Here is a 27,861-nt window from a genome sequence, read left to right on the forward strand (position 1 = left end):
CACCGTCATTAGTCGTCTGAGTACACGCGACCGCTTACGTTAAGGCAATCAAACTCATCAAATGCTTTAGCCAAGCAAGCCTTTGGCACAGCAGAGTGCGATTGAATTCGCATTCTATACCGTCCCGCCCAGACAGTTACTGGGCGGCATGGAGTGCGATCCTCTCGTTTAATAAACAATGTGCACTGCTTGGCTGTGGGTATACAATAGTAAAGCACATGTGGAGATTGGACAAATCAAGCATCCGAAAGATATTCAATTTGCAAAAAGAGAGCTAACCGCGGTGGAGGTTGGTACTCGGATTCTGATGGCTTTTCCGCAAACGTGACCTTTAAGTGGTCTTGTTGTGTAGGGGTTATCACGCCTATCTAGAGAGTAGGAGGTTGAGGGTTCTGAGTCCCTCCAAGACACGTGGATTCTTTTTCGCAAATTTCATATCAATTTGTCCATTTCGAAACATATGCTGTGCATATGCACAGCCAAGATATTTAACAAAAAAATGGTTTTCGTACGGCCGAGTTGCCGAATAATATGCAATTAATTTTTTTCTGATCAAATTCCACGATGGCCATATTGAAAAGGGAAAAGCATTTCGCAATCAGTGAAATATATCACTGAAATGCATGATTTAACGAAATTTTAACCACTTGGTATACTTTTTCCGGTGAATAATTTTATAAATTAATAGTTAGGGCAAAAATACTAATCGATTTAGTGGACATCCTAGATGTTGTGGCAATCAATATTTTCGATTTATTTCCCTGAACTACGTAATATGGCCGGTGCGTGGTGTTCAACCTTATTTTTTTCACAACATTTGACCATAAAATCGGAAGCGCACTTCTTTTCAATGGTACTGAATCGAAAAAACAACCTGAAATAAAATATTTTTTTGTTGTCGTCATCATAATTTTCATCAACAATCCATTTTGTTTTTTTTTCTGCAAAGATTTGTTTCTCTTTTTTTAAAAGCAACATTTTGACAGCTGCCGCAGCCAAATTCCCTTTATTGCGGGTGGTTTAAAAAGGGTTTCTAAATGCTCTTATAATAGGTTTATAGTGGTTATCTGGAGAGAGCCACTTGGCAATATCTTACTCTTATAGTGGTCATCAGAAGTTTGCCGTGTATTACTCGGTTTTATTGTTAGATCTTATAAATTGATCTTGAAAACCATTCTTAGAGCGGAATAAAACTTAAAATGTTACTTGGGATTGGACCTAAACTATATTTTATAATCCGCTTCACGTTGGCAACTATTTGGACCTCAAAGCTTGGGGCCCGTAGATGAATTGGGAGCAATACCCGGTCCACAAATGGCCAAAGCGGAATAAGTGCAGTACCGGTCAATAGAATCCTGAAACAGTTGATTCCTGTTGATTCTAATTCTAATCCAAATGAAACTTCGTTACCCTAGTAGAAGCATAAGTACTAGAACGCTAGTGGCGCTGTAATCAATTAAATTATTTTGCCAAATTATGCTTCAACAAGCTTCAGTTGGCCATAATTAATGCATCATGTTGTAGTGCATGTTTGGTTTCATCACCAACATTGGTTTGACACTTGTAGTACCGGTACTTTGGCTGCCAGGTCGAAGTAACCTACATGTTAGCCACACGAACAGTAACGACATTAGCAATCTTATACTTTTGAATCAACTGTTACTCTACTAGGTACCATAAATTGAGGTAGGTGAATGTCACTAACGAATGAGATTGTGATTTGTTATGTTTACTGATTGCGCCTCACTAAGATGCGCTTGCTATTTATTTATTACCAGACTAAGGCCGGTGTGGCCTGTGCTGCACATAAAAGCCTTCTCCATTCAGCTCGGTCCATGGCTACACGTCGCCAACCACGCAGTCTACGGAGGGTCCGCAAGTCATCTTCCACCTGATCGATCCACCTTGCCCGCTGCGCACCTCGCCTTCTTGTACCCGTCGGATCGTTGTCGAGAACCATTTTCACCGGGTTATTGTCCGACATTCTGGCTACGTGCCTGGCCCACCGCAGTCGTCCGATTTTCACGGTGTGAACGATGGATGGTTCTCCCAACAGCTGATGCAACTCGTGGTTCATTCGCCTCCTCCACGTACCGTCCGCCATCTGCACCCCACCATAGATGGTACGCAACACTTTCCTTTCGAAAACTCCCAGTGTGCGTTGGTCCTCCACGAGCATCGTCCAGGTCTCGTGTCCGTAGAGAACTTCCGGTCTAATAAGCGTTTTGTAGATAATCAGTTTGGTACGGCGGCGAACTCTATTCGATCGGAGCAACTTGCGGAGTCCAAAGTATGTACGATTTCCAGCCACTATGCGTCTCCGAGTTTCTCTGTTGGTATCTTTATCGGCGGTCACCAGTGAGCCCAAGTACACGAATTCTTCAACCACCTTCTTTTTCGTCAACACCGATAGAAACTCGTACTGGGTGGCTTACACTGACCTCTCTTGAGCCTCTTCCTATGACTAGCCAAATCCGTTTAGCTTCGCTTTTCAGTCTGATGTAGGCTTCCTCCATCCTCTCAAAGTTACGTGCCATGATATCAATGTCGTCGGCGAAACCAATAACTGGACGGACTTCGTGAAAATCATACCACTCGTGTCAATCCCTGCCCTTCGTATTACTCCAGTGAACGTGAATAGCAGACACGAAAGACTATCACCACGCGTCTACGCGTTTCGAAGGGACTCGAGAATGCTCCTGAAACTCGAACTACGCACATCACATTCACATCGTCGCCTTTTTTTTTTTTTTTTTTTTTTTTTTTTTTTTTATAGAGGGATGAAGGCAAATCTGCATACAGACACCTGAAATTATCACTCAGGGAGTGGGGTTGGCGCGGTTGGCAGAAGGCCAGACCGCCGGACCCACTAAACCCACCCAAGTAACAGAAGGTTACTTTAGATACCCTCTCTTCTGATGCCCTGTTCTTCCCGGGACTACCAGTATTACTTCTGTTGGAAAAGCAGTACTAAAAGTACTCCTCCCAAAACAACACCTTTCACAGTGCCTCTCTTCGATGTTTTGTCATTCGTCTGAGCCCTTTGGCTCCCTTATTGGTGCCAGCAAGCACACAAAAGCGTGGGCCCTTAAGCCCTTTACTTTTTTTTTTCCTTGTGCCATTCAGCAACGCATCTATTTTTAGAGCCATTTAGCTCTCAACGTGCTCGCAAGCTACTCAGATAGTCCCCCGGCGGCGGATCTACCCTACTCCGACGGGGAGTCCCCCGGCGGCGGAAGCTCCCCCGATACCGACGACCCGCATTCGTGGATGGCTGTTACATTACCAACACTACATCGTCGCCTTGATCAACCGTATCAGTTTATCCGGAAATCCGTTTTCGTGCATTAGCTGCTATAGTTACTCCCGATCGATTGTATCATATGCGGCTTTGAAGTCGATAAATAGATGATGTGTGGGCACGTTGTATTCGCGGCATTTCTGCAATACCTGACGTATGGCGAACACCTGGTCTGTGGTAGAGCGTTCACCCATAAATCCCGCCTGGTACTGCCCCACGAACTCTCTTGCAATTGGTGTTAGTCGGCGGCATAATATTTAGGAGAGTACCTTGTAGGCGGCGTTCAGCAATGTGATTGCGCGGTAGTTGCTACAATCCAGCTTATCGCCCTTTTTGTAGATGGGAAACACGACACCTTCCATCCACTCCTGCGGCAGAACCTCATCCCCCCAAACCTTGGTAATCACCCAGTGCAGCGCTCTAGCCAGTGCCTCACCACCGTGTTCAAACAGCTCTCCTGGTAGTTGGTCAACACCAGGGGCTTTGTTGTTTTTCAGCCGGCCGATCTCCTCCTGGATTTCCTGGAGATTCGTAACCGGAAGTCGCATGTCCTGCGCGCGTGCTCCTAGGTTCATTGCCATACCGCCACCGTTGTCTGCCATATCGCCATTCAGGTGCTCTTCGTAGTGCTGCCGCCACCTTTGGATCACCTCACGCTCGTTTGTAAGAAGGTTCCCATTTATGTCCTTACACATATCGGGCTGTGGCACGTGGCCCTTACGTGAACGGTTCAATTTGTCATAGAACTTTCTTGCGTTATTAGCGTGGTACAGTTCCTCCGTCTCTTTACGGTCTCGATCTTCCTGCTGGCGCTTTTTCCTCCGGAAAATCGCCGGATATACCAGTCATACCAGTCGTTTCTCTGATCCGGAGCCACCGTGCCTAGTGTAGCGGTTGCGGTGCTTCCAATGGCGGATCGAATATCTCTCCAGCCATCTTCAAGAGACGCTACGCCTAGCTGCTCTTCCGTTGGGAGTGCCACTTCTAGCTGCTTGGGAGTGCCACTTCCAGCCAATATTCAGCCGCGGCGGACGACTCCGAAGCGAGTTGTACACCGTCGAGAGTTTTGAGCGCAGACATACTGCAACGATGTAGTGGTCGGATTCAATATTCGCACTTCGATAAGTGCGTACGTTCGTGATGTGGGAGAAGAATTTACCGTCGATTAGAACGTGGTCGATTTGGTTTTCCGTTACTTGATTAGGTGATTTCCATGTGGCCTTGTGAATATTGTGGGGGAAGAAAGTGCTTCGGACTACCATTCCGCGGGAGGCTGCAAAGTTTATGCAGCATTGGCCGTTGTCGTTCGATACGGTATGCAGACTATCTGGTCCGTTGACCGGTCTATACATTTCCTCCCTTCCTACCTGAGCGTTCATGTCACCGATGACGATTATGACGTCCCGCAGTGGGCATCCATCGTATGTCTGCTCCAGCTGTGCGTAGTACGCTTCTTTCTCGTCGTCGGGTCTCCCATCGTGTGGGCAGTGCACGTTGATGATGCTATAGTTGAAGAAACGGCCTTTTATCCTCATCTTGCACAGCCTTGCGTTGATTGGCTGCCACCCAATCACGCGTTGGCGCATCTTTCCCAGCACTATGAAGCCGGTTCCCAGCTCGTTGGTGGTGCCACAGCTTTGGTAGAAGGTAGCCGCTCGATGCCTGCTTTTCCACACTTTCTGTCCTGTCCAGCAGATTTTCTGCAGCGCTACGACGTCGAAGTTGCGGGGATGTAATTCATCGTAGATTATCCTGTCACAACCTGCGAAGCCTAGCGACTTGCAGTTCCATGTTCCAAGCTTCCAATCGTAATCCTTTATTCGTTGCCTAGGTCGTTGCTGATTGTATCGAGTCGTATTATCTTCTATGTCGTTCGTAATGGTTGTTTTTAAAGGCGGCTTATTGGGCCTGCGCAAACCTCCTGTCTCGTCGGAGGGCTGTCATGTCAGGGCTGTTTAGCGTCCCACCTAACACCAGGACTTGGGCTTGTGCGCTTTGAGCGGCACACGGTCGTAGGCTCTTGCGGATACATGCAGCTTTTTATAGAGGTTTAACAGGACCCACTGCCAAACCTCACCACATCCTAGACAGGCGCCATAACTCGCAAATGGGAGAGATCGTCAAGCCCTTGGACATAGTCCCTGCTGCCCATGCGCTTGCTATGATGCAAGATAAAGCGACGCTTTAGGTGTTTGATGTTTAGAGCCTTAAATGCTATACTGGTCGACTACTAGCGCTGTTCCACTCAAAAAACAAGTTTCTCAAAGTTGCGCCTAGGGACTACCACTACGTCTTTCTTTGGATCTCTCAGAGGGCATTAAAACCAAATGCAGCTAATTATGGCTGCAAATCAGCGATTCCGATCACTTTTTTAAAATAGGTCACTAATATTGAAACATTAAATATGGGTTGAGTATTCTAACAAAACACGAGAGATTTGGCTACCAATTTCTTACACCCTACCGGCGACTTTTAGATTTTCTAACAATTCTTTGTAAGAACTATCAAAACCTGTACAAGAACAGGGCATATGCGAAAAGATTGTTATACAACAAATAGAAGCTCCCAAACAGAAAAGAAAAGCCTGTAAGAAAAGCTTGCAAAATCGTAGGCTCTCATACAATGTTTGTATAAGAATCTAGCAATTTCGCATATGCCCAGTTCTTATACAGGTTACGGTAGGTTCCTAGACAAATTTAATGAAAAATGTAACAGATGCCTTTAGATTGAAAGGTCGCTACCTACCATAAATGAACACAGTCTGATGGCCATGGCATACAATGAAAGCGTTCCGTCAGACGGAGTTCACAATCTTTTGTACGCTGATGGCATCCTCCTCGTGGTACAAAATAGATCAGAAGCGAGAGGTAGGTATGTACGGCCTCTAGACGTTACATGAGGCTGATCGGAAAGCTTTCGGAGTATTCGAGCGTAAAGTGCTGTGGACAATACTCGGTGCAATAAATTGATTTTAGGGTTTCATATCGCTCCCTCAATTTGTTAGAAGAAAAAAAGTCCGTTCAAACGTATACATTTGAAAAAATTCGGCTGCGCCGCTGAGAAGAACATGTACACTCGAACCTTTTTTACGTCACTTATTGGGAGGACGAAAAACGAGTGTGACGAAAAAAATATTTTGTTCATATTAATAGTTCATATTAACTGTTGTATTACTACTTCTGTGTTCCCCGTAGATTGGAAAATAGCAAGGATTATACCAACAGCTAAAATTGAAACTCCTGCTACCGATAATGACTATCGTCCGATAAGCATACTATGCGCTCTCTCGAAAGTGTTTGAATCCATTATCTCAAAACAGTTAAATCTTTATCTTACCCGTAATAACTTATTGTGCCCTCTGCAATCAGGCTACCGTAAAACATGTAGTACTATCACTGCATTAACGAAAATTGAAAATAATATTAGAGAAGCTCTAGACAGTAAAATGATTACGGTCATGGTTCTTTTGGATTTCAGTAAAGCTTTCGACTCAATTAATCATCGTCTACTATGCAAAAAATTACAAGAAAATTTCAAGTTAGATTCATTCTCCGTGAACCTGATAAGGTCTTACCTATCAAATCGATACCAATATGTTGATTTTAATAACACTCAATCCGACAGAATTCCCGTATCAAGTGGTGTGCCTCAAGGGTCTATTCTCGGCCCACTACTTTTCTCTATGTACATTAATGACCTTCCACTTGCAATATCATTCTGTCAATTTACCAGTTATACATATCTGGCTCGCCTGAACGTATCACTGAGCTTGTAAATCTGATCAACATTGACATCCGTAGCATACTGGAATGGTGTGGTTCTCGGTTTGACTTTAAATTCAAAGAAACCCCAATGCATTATTTTCGTACAAAACGCACCTATCTACCTAAGACTCCATTGGTAACAGTTGGAGATGATTCCATTTATTACGCTGATGTTGTAAAAAATTTGAGACTTCTTAAGGATTATAATTTGAACTGGAATCGTCAAGTCAATTCTATATGTAGCAAAGTTTATGGAACTCTACATTCACTTGTTATGTTAAGACACTGTACTCCACAACATATTCGTGCAAAATTGGCCAAATCTCTCTTAATACCATTGTTAGACTATGGTGATGTTCTTTTTGGTCTAGTTTCTAGAGGAAATGAAAAAAAGCTCAATCTAGTATTCAACGCAGTTACCAGGTATGTGTACAACTTAAGGAAATTTGACCATTTATCGATTTATAGAAATGCCCTATTGGGATGTAGTTATTCTGATCATCTAATTTCAAGAATTTGCATTCAAACCTTACTTTAATAACCTTACCTTAATATTTTTTTCAATTTTACTCGATCCTCACGAACCAATTTGCTATTTGTACCAAGATATCGCTCAAATTATTTGAAGGAATCATTTCGTTTCCGTGCAATCAAATATTGGAATTGTTTACCTACAAATTGTAGGAGTGAAAGGAATTCAAACACTTTTAAGGACAGAATCAAGATTCATTTTAATCGGAGCTGAAGGGTACAATGGTATTGATCAAACGACTATTAAGCGTAGCATAGTTAGTCATAATAACATATGCATTGAAAATCATTAGGTGATTATATATGTAGTTATGAATCATTGTAAAATAAATAAATAATAAAAATAGAAGTGTCTCGATCTCCATCTCACTGAATATATATTCAACTCATCGCGAAACATAGAAATACAGCACCAATTTTGTTGCCTCTTTCTGTTGACATGCGTGCTAACTGCTTAAAAAAATCTTAAAAATAAGAAATGAATTACTTTCCATTGCTTTGTTTTTGATAGGATGAATATCGGAGCCATGAGATGAATTCAAGGAACAGTTCCCCTACTTGTTTTTCACTTAATTCATTGATCTTTGGATTCTTTTTAATATGATACCCAATTATAGCAATGAATATCCAAATTGTATATGTTATAGCCAAATGTTTCAGGTCTTTTAAGAATTCCCTGGAGTTCAGGCTTTCAGACATCCACGTGTAAACTAATATTTTTGGCCTTTTGGTATGTTACATCTCCTTCTTCTTCTTCTTATTGGCATTACATCCCCACACTTGGACAGACCCACCTCGCAGCTTAGTGTTCATTAAGCACTTTCACAGTTATTAACTGCGAGGTTTCTAAGCCAGGTTAATATTTTTGCATTCGTATATCATGAGGCTAGCACGATGATAATTTCATGCCCAGGGAAGTCGAGACAATTTCCAATACGAAAATTGCCTAGACCGGCACCGGGAATCGAACCCAGCCACCCTAAGCATAGTCTTGCTTTGTAGCCGCGCGTCTTACCACACGGCTAAGGAGGGCCCCAGGTATGTTACATGCTCCTAGCGAACCATATATCAATATTCCTAGCGATTAATTAATCAAATTGGACATACTTTCAACATGTGTTCCATTCCAGGTAGCCCAAGAATTCCCTGGAGTATAGGCCTCATGGTCTATATGCATAACGAAAGATCTATTAGCTCCTTTCAGAAATAAAACATGCTCTAAGTGATCATTTGAAACAAATAGGATTATATTTAGGATTATATAGGATAATATTTTTCTTCTTATTGGCGTTACATCACTCACTGGTACATTAACGCCTCGCAGCTTAGAGATTATTAAGCACTTCCACAGTTGTTAGCGGTGAGGTTTCTACGCCAAGTTACCATTTTTGCATTCGTATATCACGTGGCTAACATAATGATACTTTCATGGCCAGCAAAGTTTTTTTTCCAACCCGAACATTTTCTAGACCAGACCGGAAATAGATCCCAACCACCTTCAGCATGGTCTTGCCGCACGGCTTAGGAAGGCCCCGCTGTTTGTGATAATTTAAACCCAATAGCTTTCGACTGCTTGTTTAAAGCTTTTCTAATTTGGTTATATCGATCACATAAAGCACGAACTATTTTTGGAAAGATCTAGCAGCCAATAGAGCGTATACTAAACAAAATTCGAATTATTTATGAGGGCATATCCAATTTGGTTCTATAGATTACAAAGCGCATTATCCATTTTGTAAAAGAGAAAACACCCGTTTGAATACGCGTGCCGACCTTAAGCCCGAACTCAAGGGAATTTTTGGATGAACTGAAAAAGAAAAATTGTTGAACGCTCATTTTCAATTCAACTCAATGGACCACAATCAGCATAAATGATTACAAAAAGCTAGCAGCTCTCAAGCAGGTCAAGGCCTATACTTCAGGGAATTTTTGTATGAACTGGGATACAATAAATGTTGAAAGAATTTCAATATATTATCTGACGGTAGGCACGAGTCTTTTCTTATTATTCGTGAAAATATGAGGGCCGTTGTGGCTTGCATGAAAGAAGCATGAAAACATGAAAAGATTCTGGATCGTTGTATTTGAACGACGGGGGACACTATGTCGGGCAGAAACATAATTCTTAGTTGTTAAATCGAAGTTAATACAGAAGTTCCACCCTCGCTACGCCACTGATTTACCGGATATGGTATCTACTTCAAAGAAATCTGATTTTATTACTGATGACAGACATTTACATAATGTATCATCAGTTGGTGCGATACGGTGATCTGCGCAGCATTTCTGGCAATGACAAAACCACAATTGATCCATTTCACACCTTGCCCGGAAATCTGGAAAATTCATTCCTGGGATTCTAGGAACCCAGCTACCAGCGAATTCTTGGAAGGAATTCTTTAGTATAACATAATTTTAAGGAATTGTTCCTTTAAGAATTTCCTCCCCTAGGCCTTCTGATGATTTATCCCTTCAGATATTATGGAGAATTGTTTCCAAAGATTTTTGGGAGCTTTTTCCACCTGCAGACTGTCATTTTTCTTGAACTCTGAATAAGCTCTTGCTCATAAATTTTAAGAGATTCCTGCTCTATAAATTCTGGGAAACTGATTTTTTTCAAATCATTTTGGGTTTTTCGATCTCCGGAAATTCTCTCAGTTAAAAAAATAAAAATACCTCTCAGTCCCAGGGACCCCATCAGGAATTATAGGGAATTATTTTACCCAAAAAATTTATGGAACTGCAGCCTAATCTCCTCCCAGATTTCAGGAATTATGGGAACTTGTTACACAAGAATTGTGGAATAATCTTGATCTTGGATTTTTGGAGACTTTCTCCTTCAGAAACACTGGGAAATTCCTCTTGCAAGAATTCTTTCTACAGAAATTCTCCGAAACTCTATGAATACTCATTCAGAAATTTTAGGGAAGATCAGGAAAGATCAGATTAATGAAAGATCAGGGAATTCATTCAGAATTTTGAGGAATCCATTCTTTAGAAATTAAGAGGAATTATCAGGAATTTGGAAAATTTAATCCTCCGATGATCCTGGCGAATCACTCACCGCTGCCCAGATATTCTAGATAATTCTTCTCTCTGATAACTCTGTGGAATTTCTTCCTCACGAATTATGAGAAAATCTTCTCCTATGAATAATTCTGAAGAATTCTGGTGGGGCCCCCAGTGGGTGTTCTCCCAGATTTTTAATTCACTCCAAGAATTCTTTATCAAGGAGTTCTAGTGATTCTCTTATCTAGAAGCTCCGAGGGATGAATAATACGTGGATTATAAATTCTGGATGAGAAACTCCTAAAAATATCCTTCATCGGTTCCTGAAAATTTCTGTAGGATTATTTCACTGAACTTTTTTGTTTGCGTTACATTTCCCATTTGAAAATTGTCGTGTTGCAGCTCAGTGTTCATTAGGCAACACCACTTCCACTGTGAAGTATCTAAAGTAGATTCACCATTTTTACATTCCTGTGTCATAAAAACAAACACGGTTGTGCTCATAAGCATAGAGAAGTGCAAAAAAGCTTACACCGCACCATGAATTGAATCCAGTCACCTTCTGCATGGCCTTGCTATGTAGCCGCCAAGCTAAGGAAGGCATAATTTAGGATTTCTGTTCTCACAAGGAATTACACACCCTCCTGGACGAACTATTGAAGAAATTCAAGAAAAAATATCACTGGAGGAGATCGTAGAGAAATTCCTGAAGATTTTTTTAAGAACCCTTAGGTGAATCTTCTCATAGCATTCCTGAAGAAATACTACAGCGTAATGTACAAAATAAATAACGCTTATTGCTATTAACCGCGCTGACCCGAGCCGCCGCCGCCGAGAACAAGCATGGCGTGGCACTGGCTCAAAGTAGATCAGGTCCAGATTGGCAATCCTAAGCCTTTGCTCGCAAGGCCCCTTCAACGCGGTACTGAATATAAGGCATCTTGCCGTAACTCTCTAAGCGTTTCCAAGGGAATAAAAAATACCCGTGAAACGCGAATTACCCGAATAAAATCCCCCTTAAAATTAAAAATTCTCCATAAAAAATTTGGAAATTGCCAATAATGAATAAAGATATCAAGGTATGAGCAATAAATAAATATTAAATTCCCACAAATAATTTAAAATATTCCACAAAAGAAATAAATTATCACTTTTGAAAGCAAAAATTGTTCTACGAAAAAAAATGGCAAAAATAAACCACTATAGAAAAAAAAAATAACAAAACTTGTCATAATTTTTTTTCGATGAAAATTTTAAAAAATTTCCTCGAAAAATCAATAAAGAGAAATGCTGTTTGACCTCAAATCCGGAACATGACTCTTATTCCGAATACTCGCGTTTAAATGGCCATTTCAACTATATTCACGTAATTCTTTCCATATGACCATGGGAAATGCGAAACATTTCAATTTTTATATGGAAAATTATTTTTTTTATAATTGAAATTTTTGCTTTCGAAAGTGCTAGTTTATTTTTGTTTTGTGAAAAATTCTTTATTTTTTGTGGAAATTTTATATTTATTTATTACTTATACCTTGATTTCTTTATGGAAAATTTCTAATTCTTTATGGAACTTTTATTTTGCTGCCAAACTCGAGCTACGCATGGTCATTTCCAGAATTATCATCCATTGGCATTGGGTTACTCGTTTTGAAAGATGTTACTCTACATAATCAGTTTTCCGATCTACTACCACCAGATTTTTTTTTTCTATTTTGCCCAATTTATTTATTATTTTTTAATTATTCATTACTTTTGGAATATGTTGCATAGAGTTTGATTGCGCAGAATATTTTTAACGTTTTGTCTTTAAATCTTTGTTTGAGAAATGCTAGGCCAACATTTGAAAAGGGCGTAACAGCCAACATTTATTCCTTCCGATTCTTCGTCTACATATAAAGCTATATATGTGGACAAAGAATCAAAAGGAATAAATTTTGGCTGTTACGCCCTTATCAAATGTTGGTCTAGAATGGTCGGAAAATCAAATCTATCAACATCGGCATTTTAATAAATGCAGAACAAATAATTAGCCTCATCGTTACATAAAGTTATAATAATAAATCTCAATTCTTTGTTAAAAGAATAATCCATCAATTCAAAAGGAAATTTACACAATGCTTACCTGCTGTTCCCATGTAAAGATGTGCTGATTGAAGTAATACTGGATTTGTTCATTCGCGATGTTGATGCAAAGCTGCTCAAACGAATTCTTGTTGAAATTCTCGAACCCAAAAATATCCAACAATCCTATTGCCAGTTGCTCGGGACTGAAATCAGAAGACAGTTACAACATTTCGCAACAATGCCAACCCAAATAACACTCACTTGTTGTTCGGTCTGTTATGCACCAGCAGCAGATTAATCTGATTGACCATCCAATCGAACAGACGTCCGTACAGCCCCTTCGCCATGGCATCCCTGGCCGTGCAAGCTTCGGCCACATTATTATGTCTCGTGATGGTTTCTCCTCGGGTCACCACCGAATTGGAAGTCAGCGCTTCCAACAAATCGCCCGATTCCACGCCCAACAGTTTCGAAACGCGATGCATCGGAGCCACATCGATGACCCTCGCCTTGCTGTCGGTGTTGTCGTTCGAGTCTATTTCACCGAACTCCATGTCGCCCAAATTTAGGATCGCGGCCAGCACTCGGTTGACCATGTCCACTTCGTCGTCCCGGAATCCGAGCACTTTGAAACTTGCCAGCAGTTGCTTCCAACGTTCAACGTTGGTCTTGGGTAACGTCGCTGTTTCCTGTAGGTAACGATGCGTTTTTCGGTAAGACGGATGAAGGTAATACTCTTCCAGGCGTTTCTCCGCCTGAAGGCCGTCGTACATGTAGTAGAAGACGTGGAAGTTGCCCTCAGCTTCAGCCTGCTTCACAACCCGGCTTTGCTCCAACAGGTAGACGAAAATGCGACCACCATTGACTTTGCCACTGCGGGCCATGGTGAGTTCCAAGTACTTTCCAAAACGAGAACTGTTCGAATTAATGCCGGTTCGGGCATTGCCGAATGCTTCCATGATTGGATTGACTTGGAGTATGCGCTCCTCCAGATTTTTGGTAACTGCCTTTCCAAGAAAGACCAACTGCTTCAGTAGGAGATTGGCGCTTTCCGTTTTACCGGAACCACTCTCACCGGAGATGACGATCGCTTGGTTTTGCTTCTGATGTACAAGCGCTTGGTGCGCTGCATCTGCTACTGCAAAGATGTGGGGCGGATTATCCGATCTTGTCTTACCGCTATATTTTCTTTGGTGATACGTCGTGTAAAGTCCCAGTTGAGAGAATGGGTTTACTGCCACCAAAATGTCACCAATGTACGTGTAGATCTGATTGGTTTCAAATCGCTTTTGCAGCTGTTCGACAATCGTATCCTCCGTCAAAACGTCCAACGCCGCCAGGTCATCGAGATACATCTTCTGGGGTTTGGACTTCCTATCTGACTTGAGCTTTCCGTACTTGGTTGTTGCTTCCGCTTGACGAGGAGCTCTTCCATCTGAACGCTGCTTTTGAATTTCAGTTCTCAACTCATACCGCACCTGATCAACGTGAGGACCAACCGCCTTCAGGAACGGATGTGTAATCAGTTCCTTCGAGAATGGCCTCTGCTCCAAATCCTTGACTAAACATTCGGATATAAAATCTGACAGCATGGCAGAATAATTTTCCGGGTGGTTCAATCTCGGTGGAGGATTTCTTGGAATTTGGAACAAGGCACGCATCGGATGCAGCTCACACAGCGGAGGATCCCCTTCCGCCAGTTCGATGGCCGTGATCCCGACCGACCACACATCACACCGGGAATCGTACGACTGATCCAGCTGCTGCTCGCATGCGATGACCTCCGGTGCCATCCAGTAGGGCGTTCCCACGCTGGTATTCCGCCGGGCCATGGTGGCTGCCAGGTGGGAACTAACGCCAAAATCCACCAACTTGACGAGACCATTCTCCGTCAGCAGAATGTTGTGGCCCTTGATGTCCCGATGCATGCAATGGTTCTCGTGGAGGAAAACCAACGCTTGGACCGTCTCTCTCAGAATGTACGCTATTTGGTTGTTGGTTAGCCGGGCCCCACGGTTGCGTAGACCTTGAACCAGATCCGTGACCGAACCACCGGTGCATAGCTGTGGAAAGCAAAACAGAAACGGAAAACAAAATCGGTAATTAGACTAAGCGATTCACGGTGGGGCTATTAAAAACGCATATGCTTTGCATTTAATTGAGGGTGGGTTAAATCACTGTTTGCGCTGATGGAAAATGTGCGTACGAAATAAATCATTTGATACTTTGTGTGCAATTTGTTCAGAGGGTAAATTGTTTGTGTTTAACTAATTTATTCCCATATGTAATTTGATATAAATTGGAAATAATTATTAGTTATTCAGCTTCTACATTGAAGAGGCATTCAAGTGGAAAAATACGCTCAGTATCAGAAATATTACTGCAATTGCGCTCAGACCGCATCGTGCTTTCGTGCTGTGCGGTTCTTTCTCTTTGCGGAAGGAAGTTTTTAACTACCCGAAGCTATTTTAATTTCAACGGTGCTTCTTAGCGCTATTTCTACCCACTGATCCCGTTACGATCTTTGCAAGGACCCGTGCCTTCGTTTTACGTTGGACCCGTTTGCGGAAGTAAAATTCCGACAAGCGGTGGTAATCCTGCAGGACACCCGTTCTGGAAAAAACCTCTTAGAAGGTCACGTCTCTACGCTCAGCAATGAGTATTAACAAAAACAAGAGGAAGGGGAAGTCTCTGAATTCTCCACTTCCTTCAAAGAAACAAGGTTTCAAGACCGTCCTGCCCAAGCGCAGAAAAAATAGAAGGAAGCTGGAGACTTCAGATATTCCTTCTAAATCTAACGTTGACATTATTTCCCCTCCTATCGAACTGAGCAATCAGTTCGGTTTGATTAATGACGAATTTGAGGAAATCGAATCTACCTCTAGCCCAGGTGATTCGATTCATGCGAAGAAACAACGGATTCTGCCAATTGTGGTATCTGTTGCCGAGTTTTCTGGCTTTCGGAATGAAATCTTGAGGTTACTGGGGATCAAGGTTTCATTTCAGATTGCTAGGAAGGGTTACTGCCGCGTTTTGCCGGGATCATTTGACGATCGCAAACGTCTTCTTCAGTATTTAACTGAGAAGCGCCATAAATTCTTCACATACGACGACAAAACTGAGCGATTGTTCAAAGTCGTCTTGAAAGGTCTGCCCAGTGATGACAAATCACTGGATGAGATTAAAATTGAAATTTCTGAATTACTTGGATTTTCACCAGTCCAAGTAATTAAGATGAAAAAGAAATCCCACTCTGGTACTTCCCAAAGGGCATTTCTCAAGAATTTTATTTAGTTCATTTTAACAAAAGTGAACTAAATAATATGAAAAGTTGGAAAAGGCCTGTATTATGTCCCATGTCCGTGTTACATGGGAACATTTCCGCAGGCCTGGGGAAATTTTCAAAATCCCACCCAGTGCCGTAAGTGCCAAAAGTGGGGTCACGGAACCAAACATTGCCACATGGATGCTAAATGCATGATTTGTGGTGGAACCTCTCACGCCAAGGACGCTTGTCCTGTGAGAGAAGATTCCAATAAATTTAAGTGTGCAAATTGTGGGGGTAATCATAAATCCAATTTCTGGGAATGCCCTTCACGCAAAAAAGTTTTGAATTCCCGTGCAAAATTGATGACGGGAAATTCCAATCGGATCCCAGATTCGACGGGTAGAAATTTTTCAAACGCTCAAATTTCGAAACCAGTTACCGGTCGAGCAATTCATACCCACCACAATTCACAAACAAATTTTGCCGCTCGTCAACGGGTAGCAAGCACTTCAGTAAATTCAAATATACTATATTAACAATATGATTCACTCTCACGAAATTTTGGCGACACCACATGTGGCGCCAACTCGCGTCCGAAAGGATCGATACACACGTAAATCGAACTACCCAAAATATGACGATAGTTTTACACACACTTCAAAATGTCATCATGAAAAAAAATAGGGATGCTTGATGTTTTTTTTGCAAACTTAATCGATTATTTTTAATCGAATGCAAATGGAAAATCAAATGTTGTAGCAGAAGTGTGGTAGGCATATTTTTGTGGAAATGTATAATAAATTTGATATAGCTCGTTGAACTGTATCCGGCGGGACCAGGCCGGTGCACCTACTCGCTCTCTGTTTCGCACACCATGTTGCTGTTTGCTCATTTGACTGCAACACTTTTATCAAATGTACTATTGTCGCGCTAATCTTTTTCTAGAATGCTGCGGCGGTCTTACACTCGCAGGCTCGACTGTGAAGGTAAACGTCAAGATAGCCGCCATGTTGAAAGATAGGCAGAATTTTTCAGCTCAAAACAAAACCACGTGCTTTTCGCGAAATGACAACAGTGTTCGGTTGTATTAGTGAGAGGCAACCGGAGTCACTGAGTACATGGAGAGTGTTTATCATGGCAAGTGCATACAGTGGGTGAGATTTTCATTGACACTGTTGTGTTTAGTGACCGTTGCGATTACCTGAGAAGCAACCAGCAGGAAGCCGCAGTATTCTATTTTATCTCGAGATGCATAATATATTAACAATATGATTCAAACCGTCTAAGACGAATTAAGTACTGTCCATTTAATTCCACCAGTTAATTTTCGTTATCTTTGCAGATACGTATTTCGACCACAACTGTGTGGTCGTCTTCAGTGTCTTGTACTTGACTCGACTTTACTTTAAGTCGAGTCAAGTACAAGACTACTGAAGACGACCACACAGTTGTGGTCGAAATACGTATCTGCAAAGATAACGAAAATTAACTGGTGGAATTAACGACTTTACTTAAAGTCGAGTCAGGTACAAGACACTGAAGACGACCACACAGTTGTGGTCGAAATACGTATCTGCAAAGATAACGAAAATTAACTGGTGGAATTAAATGGACAGTACTTAATTCGTCTTAGACGGTTTAATACATTCCACTAAACGAGCTTAATATATTTTTCTGAATATGATTCACTCTCACGAATTTCTGGCGACCACACATGTGGCGCCACGATACACGATACACGTTATAATTAAACTACCCAACATATGACGATCGTTATACACACACACTTACGGAGCCGGATTTATTGAATTCAACATTTGGCTAGCAAACATTACCGCTAGGCAATGGTTAAACTCACTGGTATTTTTCAACAGCAAGGAAGTGACCCTGATCAATTTACTTATGTTTTGTGACATTTTTTGAATTTAAATGTAAATTAACAAAATTCGTAGAGATTTATAGATTAGACTGGCCCCAGCTTAGTATGGGGAGAAAAAATATTGTCGAATTCCACGGGGCACCCCCCCAGGATTGTGTCTTTTGGTGAGAAAATCAATCTCTGAAAATTTCAGCTCAATCGCTTGTTGCATAAGCTGGCGCATTTGATTTGAGGTTTGTATGGGGATTTCAGTCAAAATATATAGAAAAATACACCTCCGACACTCATTCGATATACAAATTGGTTCTGATTGCTCGATTGAGCTCAGAATTTCGAAAACGGTTGTTGGTATGTTACAGAACAATTCCACAGAACATTGCACCATCATTAAATGAACTTTTATATACTTTTCAGCTTTCAAGGGAGATCAGGGATATTGCTGTTACAATTATTTTAAATTGATATTTGAAAACCATCCCTAGAACGGAATAAAACTTGTAATGTTGCTTGGGATATCACCGCATGGCTAAGGAAGGCTTTTATATTACTATGGTAGATTATTGTTTAGCATGATCAATCGTTTTGAATAATTTTATGACACCAATTAAACTTATTCATTCGCATAACAAGTTTCAATTTTGGCAGGTGTTGAGAAAGAATTGGGTATATATGTAAAAAAGATATCTAACCAGTGCATAATCTCCATCCAAGCGTTTCTCAGCTATTTTCAGAGGATTACATACATTTATCGAGTTTGGCTTCGTTATGCTCTTTGACGCTTGAGCTTCAATAAACAAGTTATTTAGACTATAACTTGGTAATAATCGATTCCTCCTTAATTTTTTTTATGATGATTGGAAGAAAAAAATCGAGGAAACTCATTTAGTAGTGACGTGGTAAATAATTGACTGTTTTACAACTAAAAGGTTCCGTTAAAGGGAGAAAAAAAAGTTGTTTGGGACCCCTCGGTAGATTTTTTTCAAATAGTCACGAAATGAAAGCTTAAAGGGTCAAACACAATGGACACGCTTGCGTGCGTTTTGACAGTTTTCCCATGTGTTTGGCACATAAGAGCTATATTACGCATTGCAAGAAAAATTTGGAACCCTGGAAAATCCAAAGCGCTTCCAATGAATATTTTCCAGGCTAGTTGTTGTTGTTGTTGTTGTTCATTTATTAACGTGAATGTTAACCTATAGTCATTTGACTCACGCCTTAACCTAAGAAATTACATTTCATTATACATTGGAATCACATTTGGGCACTTTACACATCCAGTGTGGCGATGGATCGGGCAGCCTTTATTCCTTTTTTCATCCATCGTTTCCGCATCATTTTGTAGATCATCTTGATCACCATTATAAGTATGATGATAATCTGTAGCACGATCACGATGAGCAGTAATGATTGGTGTTCCTTGTGTTCTGCTGAGTGGACGTCCTGTGTTTGGATCACAGTTACTAGTTGGTTTCCGTGGGTGTGTGCGGTGTTTTCCTCCTTCGTACTTGAGCCTCCCATGTTTGGAATTTTGTTCGAGCTGCACTTCTGTTGCTGGGTCTATCAGGAAGTTTTGTTCTGCTGCGTTGCTTGGTACTGATGGGTTGGGGTGAAATTGATCGGTTTTATATCTTTGTTTGTTTGGTTGGTTCGACGTTTGTTGCTGATCGTGGTTTTTTTTGTGTTTTGATTGGTCATATTTCGTTTGTCAAGTTTGCTTTTTCGACGAAATTGATTGTTTTTTGAGTTCGTCGATGTCATTGCCCAGGGCGATGTAAACTGATGATGCGATATTTGTTTCTTTTCTGATATTGTCGAATTTGGGGCAGTCTAGGAGTATATGCTTGACACTTGTTGGGATTCCACAGGTACTGCAGGTTGACTCTGTTTCTTTCAGAGCAAAGTGCCCATGAGTGGCTCTAGTGTGCCCTATTCTAAGTCGTGTTATTATGAGACTCTCTTTTCTTTTGAACATGTTTGAAGTTTGCCATTCGACAGTGCTATGCTTAATTTCTCTCAGATGTCCGGTGTAGTTGTGCCAACTGTTTTCCCAGTTCAGTCTAGCGTGTAGTTTGATGAGCTTTTTGTAATCGTCATATGGGGTGTTGATATTATTTGTTCTGGGTGCGGTTGTTCCTTTTTTTGCCAGTTGATCGGCTTTTTCGTTTCCCGTTATGTTTACATGTGCAGGGACCCAGCAGAGTTCGATGCGTCCCGGTTTGTTTATCAGCTTCTGTTTAATGTCTTGTATCCAGGGATGATTTGAGTTTTGGTGTTTGATTGCCATTAGCGTGCTTTTTGAGTCTGTGAAGATTACCGAAAGATTTGTTTCGTGGAGGTCGATGGCTTTATTGATCGCGTAAGCCTCGGCACTGAATATGGATAAATGTTGGGGAAGGTTGATACTGGTTTCGAGGTCTTCCGAGGAAATACCGCATCCGCTTCCTTTTTGGATTTTGGATCCATCTGTGTATATGTGTTTATGTTTTGTTCCTTTCATTTCTTGATATCGGGTTTTTTCTCTGTTGTAGTGGCTTCCTCAGTGATTTCAATGTTTATTCCATGAATTTGTGTGGGGCGATAGTATGTTCGGATTTTGATTCGATAGTTGCTGGGGGAATATCTATTTCTTCAGCTTTTAGAATTGCTCGTAGTGCTAGGGAGCAATCTTTAGGGATTATTTGTCGACTGGTTTGTTTAGCTGCGTATGAGATCAGATTTTCTGTTATTCTGAGGTGTAGTGGAAGTTGGCCGCTTTCTGACAGGAGACTTTCGATTGGGCTGGAGTGGAATGCGCCTGTGGCTATGCGGATTCCTTGATGGTATATTGGATTTAGTCGATTTAAGTCGTTGTTGTTTGCTTTGCTGATGATTGGTGCAGCATATAACAGTTTTGGGACCAGCATGGAGTTAAGTATACGTAGTAGTGATTTTCTGTCAGCTCCAAACTTTGTACTACTGATGCATCTCATCAGTGATATGATTTTGTTGCACTCTTCGCGTTTTTTTGGATGTGGTGTTTGTAGTTAAGTTTGTAGTCGATCCATACTCCTAGTACTTTTGCGATTTTCGTTGTGGATATTGGGGTCTGGCATAGTTTGGCCGATGGTTGCTTTTGGAGTTTTTTCCGGTTTCCAATGTGCATGATTGACGATTTTTGTGTTGAGATAGTGAATCCTGTCTTGTTGCTCCAATCTTCAATTTGGTCTAATATCTTTTGTATGCGGTGCCTGGTCCATCTGGCGGATTGGGATGTGGCTGCGATGGTTATGTCGTCGGCGTATATTTTGATTGTTGTGTGTTTGGGTAACCATTCTTTTATGCTGTTGATAGCGATCAGAAAGAAGGTAACTGCAAGCACCGATCCTTGTGGTACTCCGTTTTGCTGGATTTTGGGGTTCGAAATGTGTCCTTGGTGTATAGTTTTAAATTGTCGTTCTCTTAGGAAATTTTCACAAAATTTTGCCATATGGCCTCAATGCCTGCCTTTGCTAGATTTTCTTTGATGAGGTACCTCCATGTTTTGTCATATGCTTTTCTATATCCAGAAATAGGAGTTCTACGTGCTTGTGGTCTGTAATGGCTTTGATGCATAATTCTTCTATCTCAGTAAGTGGGTCCATCGTTTGCCTTCCTTTGCGGAAGGCGTGTTGTTCAGTTCCAAGGAAGTTTTGTTTTCTAAGAAGTTCATTAGGCGGCGATTAATCATTCGTTCGAATAATTTCATCACGCAGCTCGTTAGGTAGATTGGGCGCAGGTTTTTAGGTTCATTGGTTTGTTTTCCTGGTTTCGGAATCGGGATGAGGAACGATTCTCGCCAATTTTGTGGATACGTTCCTGACGTCCAGATGTGATTGTAAGCTTGGAGTAATTTCTTTTTGATGTAGAAAGGTAATCTTTTAAGCATTTCGTTGTGAATTTCGTCGGGGCCAGGGGAAGATCCTTTCAGAGTATCCATTTGATAGATTAGTTCAGTTATTGTGAAAAGCTCGTTGTAAGCTGCATTTCTGGCTCCAGGATAAGTTACTGGTTTTTGTTCTTTTTTCTTTTTGATTGTCAGAAATTTTGGGTGATAGGATTCGTCAGATGATTCTTTGGCGAAATGGTTTGCTATGTGTTCGACCACTTCTTGAGGGTCAGAAATGTTTCGATCATTTATGGATATCGTCCATATGGGGTCGGATGTTTTATTCCCTCTTATACTTCTTATTCTTTTCCATACTTCTTTTGGGTTTGTATTTTCGTTTATTCCGGAGACGTATTCTTGCCATGATTTTTGTTTCTCTTCATCGATAATTGTTCTTGCTTCGTATCTTTGTTTCCGGAAATTCTCTTGGATGGAGTCGTAGTTTGGGTTGTCAGTTGAGGTTTTCTTCAGTTTCCTTAAGGCTTTTCTTCTTTCGCGGATAGCTGTTTTGATTTGTTCGTTCCACCATGGAACCGCTTTGGTACTAATGAAGTTTGATGTTCGAGGATTTGCTTTATAGGCGACCTCCTTGATAGCAGCTGTTATCTCCTCAATTGTGTATTCTCGGTCTGGTGTTATTAGATTTTCTATTTCTGCCTCGTATTTGGCCCAGTCGGCTTTGTCAATTTTCCATTTGGGAGTTTGTTTTTTTCGAGTGTTGTTTGCTAGTGTTCCTATTTTGATTGGGAAATGGTCGCTGCTGTGTTGATCCTCTATTATTTGCCAGTCTAGTTTTGCAGCTAGTTCGGGACTGCATATTGTTATGTCTATTGCAGATTTACTGATCCTTTCGTTTCGTTTTGCAGAATGGATAAAAGTTGTTTGTCCATCATTTAGGATGATAAGGCCGTGTTTTTCTATCAGTTTGGCTATTTCTTTTCCTCTAGCATTTTGTCTATCTGGATCCCATAGGTGGTGGTGGGCATTAAAATCTCCGGAGATTATCAGTGGTTTTGGTAAAGATGTGATAACTTTGTCAAATTCTTCGGGGTCTAGTGTTGAATTTGGAGGAATATATAGTGACACAACTGTCATTTTATAGGGCATGTTAACGTTAACCGCAACTATTTCCATGTTGGTGTTTAGAGTATTTGGTGTATAATTTATGCCGTTTTTGATCATAATGGCAGTGCCGCCTTGTCCTGATGGGCGGTGCGTAAAGATGGTGTTGTATCCTTTGATTTTGATATTCACGCCTGGTTTAGTTCTTGTTTCTTGTAGTGCTATAATGAAGGGTCGTATTCTTTAATTATTAATTGCAATTCAGCAAGTTTGCTACGTATACCGTTACAATTCCATTGGATGAGCGTAGTCATCATATGTTTTGTTGTTGTTTTGTTTTGTGTTTTGACTATTGGTTGTCGTCGTCCATTTGATCAGATTCTGATTCTTGTGGTGTTCGTTGCTGTCCTGTTTTTTGTTATGTTTTTCCTTTTCGGAGTTCCGTCGGGTTCGCGTTCTGGGGATGACTCGTGCTTTTTTCCAGTTTTGCCTTTTGCCGTGTTTTTCTTTGATGTGTATAATTTTTTGTTCCTGTCTTTCAATGTGCTGTTTAAGGGTTGAGATTTGCTCATCCCTTTTCTGCATTTCGTTCATGAGATAGTTGCAATGCGTTTCCATGTGGTTAAGTTCAGCCTCTTTTTTCTCGACATACTCTTTGAATTCCGCTTCTTTTGCTTTTATGTTTATGTACCATTTTTTCATTTCGTTTTCTTTTTTGGCGAGCTGTTCCATCTTTTCTGAAATGTATTTGAGCTTCGATTCCATTTCTTTTTCCCACTTTGTACGCTCGTTTGCGATAGTTTTGTCTAGGTCACTTGTTTTGTTAGCGTAGCTATCCTTGTTCGTTCTAGATTCCACCATTCGACGAGCTGCCTGATAGGACACATTTTGGTCAATTTTTATTTTCACAATTGATTGTTCTGTTAGGTAAACAGGGCATTTTTGTCAGTAGGAGCGTGTTTTTCTTTGCAGTTTATGCACATAAGTTCCTTGCTGCATTCATCGTCGTCTTTGTGTGCTACTTTTGAGCAGACTCGGCATCGTGTTTCATTTTGCAGTATTTGCTGATGTGATTAAACGCGTAACAGCGGAAACATTGGGTCGGCCTTGGATAATACTTTTCGGTGCGGCATACTCGCCATCCTATCACCACTCTGTCAGGCGGGGTGGTGGTAGAGAAAGTGAGTATGACAACTCCGGTGTTGGTGCGTTGTTTGTCTCCATTTGAACGGGAAATGTGTTTCACTTTGATCACATTTTGGTTTTCCAGTTCAGACAGAATTTCCTTTTCTTCGAGATTAGTCAGTTGGTTACAGACGATCACTGCACTTGACGTGTTCAGTCTTGTATCCAATTTCACTGTTACCGGGGTGCTGTCCCCGAGCGTTTTCATTTGTTCGAGAATCCTTTTTGCGTATTTTTCCTTTAGGGCCACCGTTAGCGAACCATCACTCCGGTTACTCCACACACCTTCAATGCTTCCGTATGCCTCGATGGACTTAGTGACCAGAAAGATATTGTGATCCTCCAGTCTACCATTCACTTTGTTTACCCTTACATACCGTGTTTGAATTCCATTTGCCGACAGGGTCACAGGAGGGGGGTCGGGGTCCCCTCCGCTCTGTGTACTCATGTTCACCACTGGTTCACCGCACTATGATTTTACTTTTATTATTTTTTGCTCGGTTTATTGCAGACTAATCACTTTCGCGCGCGGTCGATAATTGATACTGAACGACAATTGTTCGAGGTGCTGCAATTGCATACAAGGCACGTCCGAACTGATTGGGGTCTCAATTAATTATGTGTTTCCAGGCTAGTGATCAAAGTAGCTGATACTAGATTTGCGATGTTTTGTTTATATTTATAATTATGACATTCCTAGAAAATATGCTTTACTGAACAGAAAACATATAATTCAATAAAATGTTGAAAAGTTTTTAAATTTTGTGTGTGCCTCAGGGGTCAGCAGAAGCATTGTTACGATTTGTTTTGGGAATTGACTGCGGGCTCTGGCAACCTTTAGCAAGGTGTTTCTGCATGTATCTGCAAACTAGTAAAGCAATAGCGTTTCACTCAGAACCAAGGTCAGAATGCACTAGACCAAATCTTGGTATCGGGTGGATCTCTCAACAAAACCGACACGAAGACCTTCGAGCGAAATGGAAGGTCAGCTCAGGTTCAATAAGCCGCCGATAAAACCAATTATAACGAATAGTGTAGGCGCTTTGTGACGTAGGTATAACGGAATAACTATTAGCTAACTATTAGCTTCCGTGAGTAACTGCACCACAGAAAATTAAATGTGTGTAAAGAAAACATCAATGAAGAACTGAACTGTGTTAAAATTGATATTGATGCGAAGGTTTTCAAAATACATTGGTGCCTCAAGGAATCAATCCTTTGCATTTCGGATTAGTTTGCACCTAGGCAGAGAACTGATAATTGATTTTTACATGTTTATGGGCACGCCATTCAAATGATTGGATTGCATGACAGTTGATTTGTTTTAATAATTTGAACTCAATTCAACGCACACTATGTATGATTTGTTCTATGCGGGGATTGCCCTCTGCGCGTTATTTCCGCGGAGCTATCCAAATTTTTCTTTTTCTCCGTAATATTTTAACGTGGTGAAAGTATTAGCGATGCTCATTTTTTTTTGTCACACACCGCGTTGAATTATCTTGATTTTATAAAATCAATGATGTTTTCTTTTCAAATTAACTCAGATGCATAATCCCATTTTTGAGAATTCCCAAATTGTTATCAATTTGTGAATATGATTTGACAAAGAGAAACGTACTTTTGTGAACAAACTGCCCGATATGAGAGTCTGATATAAATACAATTCAAACATAATTACGTTTGTGGTACAATCTCTGTATAAAAATGAGTTTGCATTTCATTTGAGGCAATATAACTCACGAACAGGTTGACCGATTTGTATGGGTTTCTCATTAATCGATTCATCTTGAGGACTGCTGTGTTATAAAATATCACTAAATTTTGAGGAGAAAGTTGAGACATTGTGAAAATACAATTTTGATGCAAGTTGTGAAAAAACCCAATACGATCGCGCTAAAAATGATCTAGAGTGCGGCGCTGAATGAACTCAACAATTGACAGTAAGAATGCAAAATATAGTTGACTCTGTAAATCTCGATGTTCTATATCTCGATATCTCTCCCTATATCGATGGTTTCTTCGGTCCCTTTAATCTACATACGTTTTAACTTTCTACATCTCGATAACTTCCCTATCTTGAAATCTTTCTACCCCGATGTGTTGTAATCGTATTTTGTTCTGGATTCATTCTCCTTATGTCGATATGTTCAAATTTTTAGGCTACTAGACCATATTTGGACGATAACAATACAGATCAACAATAAGCAATGATATTTGTTTTGTTGTCGTTTTTCATAGCAACAAGCTGTTTTGGATCTAGTACCAATTTAAATTTTCCTTCCATTCCTCGATCTCTCCCTATCTCGAAGGTCCCTTCAATATCGAGATGTGAAGAGCGACTGTAGTATAATCCCGAGCAAGGTCGGGTACGTTCAACTAGTTTTTCTTGCGAAAGTATCGAAAAATAATCTATTAAATCCCAAAAAATATCTGATATTGGATACGAAATCGAGAAAGCACAAAAAAATAGGCGTAATTAAGTTTAGCCGAAATATCTCACCGTAATGCTACGTTTTGAAAGGGCAAGTGAATTGAACAGCTTAGTTTAATGCAATTTACTTGCCAAGAGTTGAACATGTTCAACTTACTGTCCGTTCAAGTGAGTTGAGCGAAGGTGTTTGGACGCGTTTAATCCAAGCGACTTGTTTAAATCACTTTCCATGTCTAAATGTAACAAAATAATCATACCCATTATGGTAAGCGCAACATAACAAAACGCAATCGGATGAGTGTCATCTTCATGGCTTTCCACTCAAGATACATATTAATTCAATCAATGGTGGGCAGCAAAAAGTTTTCAATTCATAATAAGTTGCAACGCAGGTGTTAAGTTCCAGTAAGAATTTAGGACACCGAAGAGGAAGAAGAATGATGCATTGGAATAATATCGATAATATTCAGAAAGAATTAATCAAATTTCTTGCTGAAGAAAATGATAGAAATGTTTACAGTGGAACAATCATTTTAATGTTTGCGGAACGGCTTTCACAGTTTGAACGATTGAAGCAAAGGTGTAGTTTGTCTGCTTTGCACTGCTTCATCGAAATATTTACAGTAGGGTTTGCATTTAACAAAATCGATATTCCGGTAATCGATTTATTGAAAAATGTATGGACATCCCCACACTGTAAAATGTAATCGAACAACTGTATGACTACTCACCGGAAGATGGCAGGAGGGTTTTCCAGCACAAGCTAGAAAAAAACATGGTCAGATTCCTCTTTGCTCGCTAGATGATGTTGTTATCACCGGCAAATTGTTCGCCATTTCGTTGTATGGAAAAACTCGAAGTGAACCATATTGTTAATATAATATATTTGGTAAATTCCAATTTTTCGAATGTACCTACGTATGCAAACATCGCTGCTGGTAGACAAAATTTCTCTTCTCAAAATGAGGTTTATACCCATGTCCCAACGGGAAATAATGGTCATGTTGCCGATTCAGGTAGCATGACTGCTTCCGATTTTGATTTTTTAACTGAACAATTGCATCACATGATTGATGCAATGTTCAAAGCAAATACCATTCCTGAAGCTGTTCAGGTTGGTATAAAGTACACACAAAAATTGTTATCGGACTCCGTTTCAATGGATCCAAATAATTGTGTGAAAGTTCTAAATTGGAATGCCCGCTCTCTAAAGGGTAAGGAAGATGAATTATTCAACTTCCTAACAGTTCATAATGTGCATATTGCCATTATAACAGAAACCTATTTAAAACCAGGACTCTCCATTAAAAGAGATCCAAATTATTTTATCTACAGAAATGATCGTCTTGACAGCGCCTGTGGTGGGGTCGCCATTGTCATCAATAGACGGATCAAACATAAATTATTTTCTTCATTCAAAACCAAAGTTTTTGAAACCTTGGGAGTTTCTGTTGAAA

The 27,861-nt window shown here is 40.6% G+C and overlaps 1 protein-coding gene across 7 annotated transcripts in view; it reads right to left on the reverse strand.

Annotated features, from left to right (window-relative positions):
• Positions 1–27,861, reverse strand: part of LOC134224959 (myosin-IIIb-like) — a 411,175-nt gene that overhangs the window by 43,821 nt on the left and 339,493 nt on the right. For all 7 annotated transcript variants that reach the window (XR_009983120.1, XM_062704650.1, XM_062704649.1 and 4 more), the window contains 2 exons: positions 12,934–14,735; positions 12,731–12,875 (listed from right to left, as the gene is read on the reverse strand). Coding sequence is in view for 6 of the 7 variants with exons in the window: in XM_062704650.1 (XP_062560634.1) it covers positions 12,731–12,875; positions 12,934–14,735 (1,947 nt within the window). In the remaining variant the exon portion in view is untranslated. The remainder of the gene's footprint in view (positions 1–12,730; positions 12,876–12,933; positions 14,736–27,861) is intronic.

Source organism: Armigeres subalbatus, chromosome 3 (genome assembly GCF_024139115.2).
Source record: "Armigeres subalbatus isolate Guangzhou_Male chromosome 3, GZ_Asu_2, whole genome shotgun sequence".
In the NCBI taxonomy this organism is placed as follows: Eukaryota; Metazoa; Arthropoda; class Insecta; order Diptera; family Culicidae; genus Armigeres; species Armigeres subalbatus.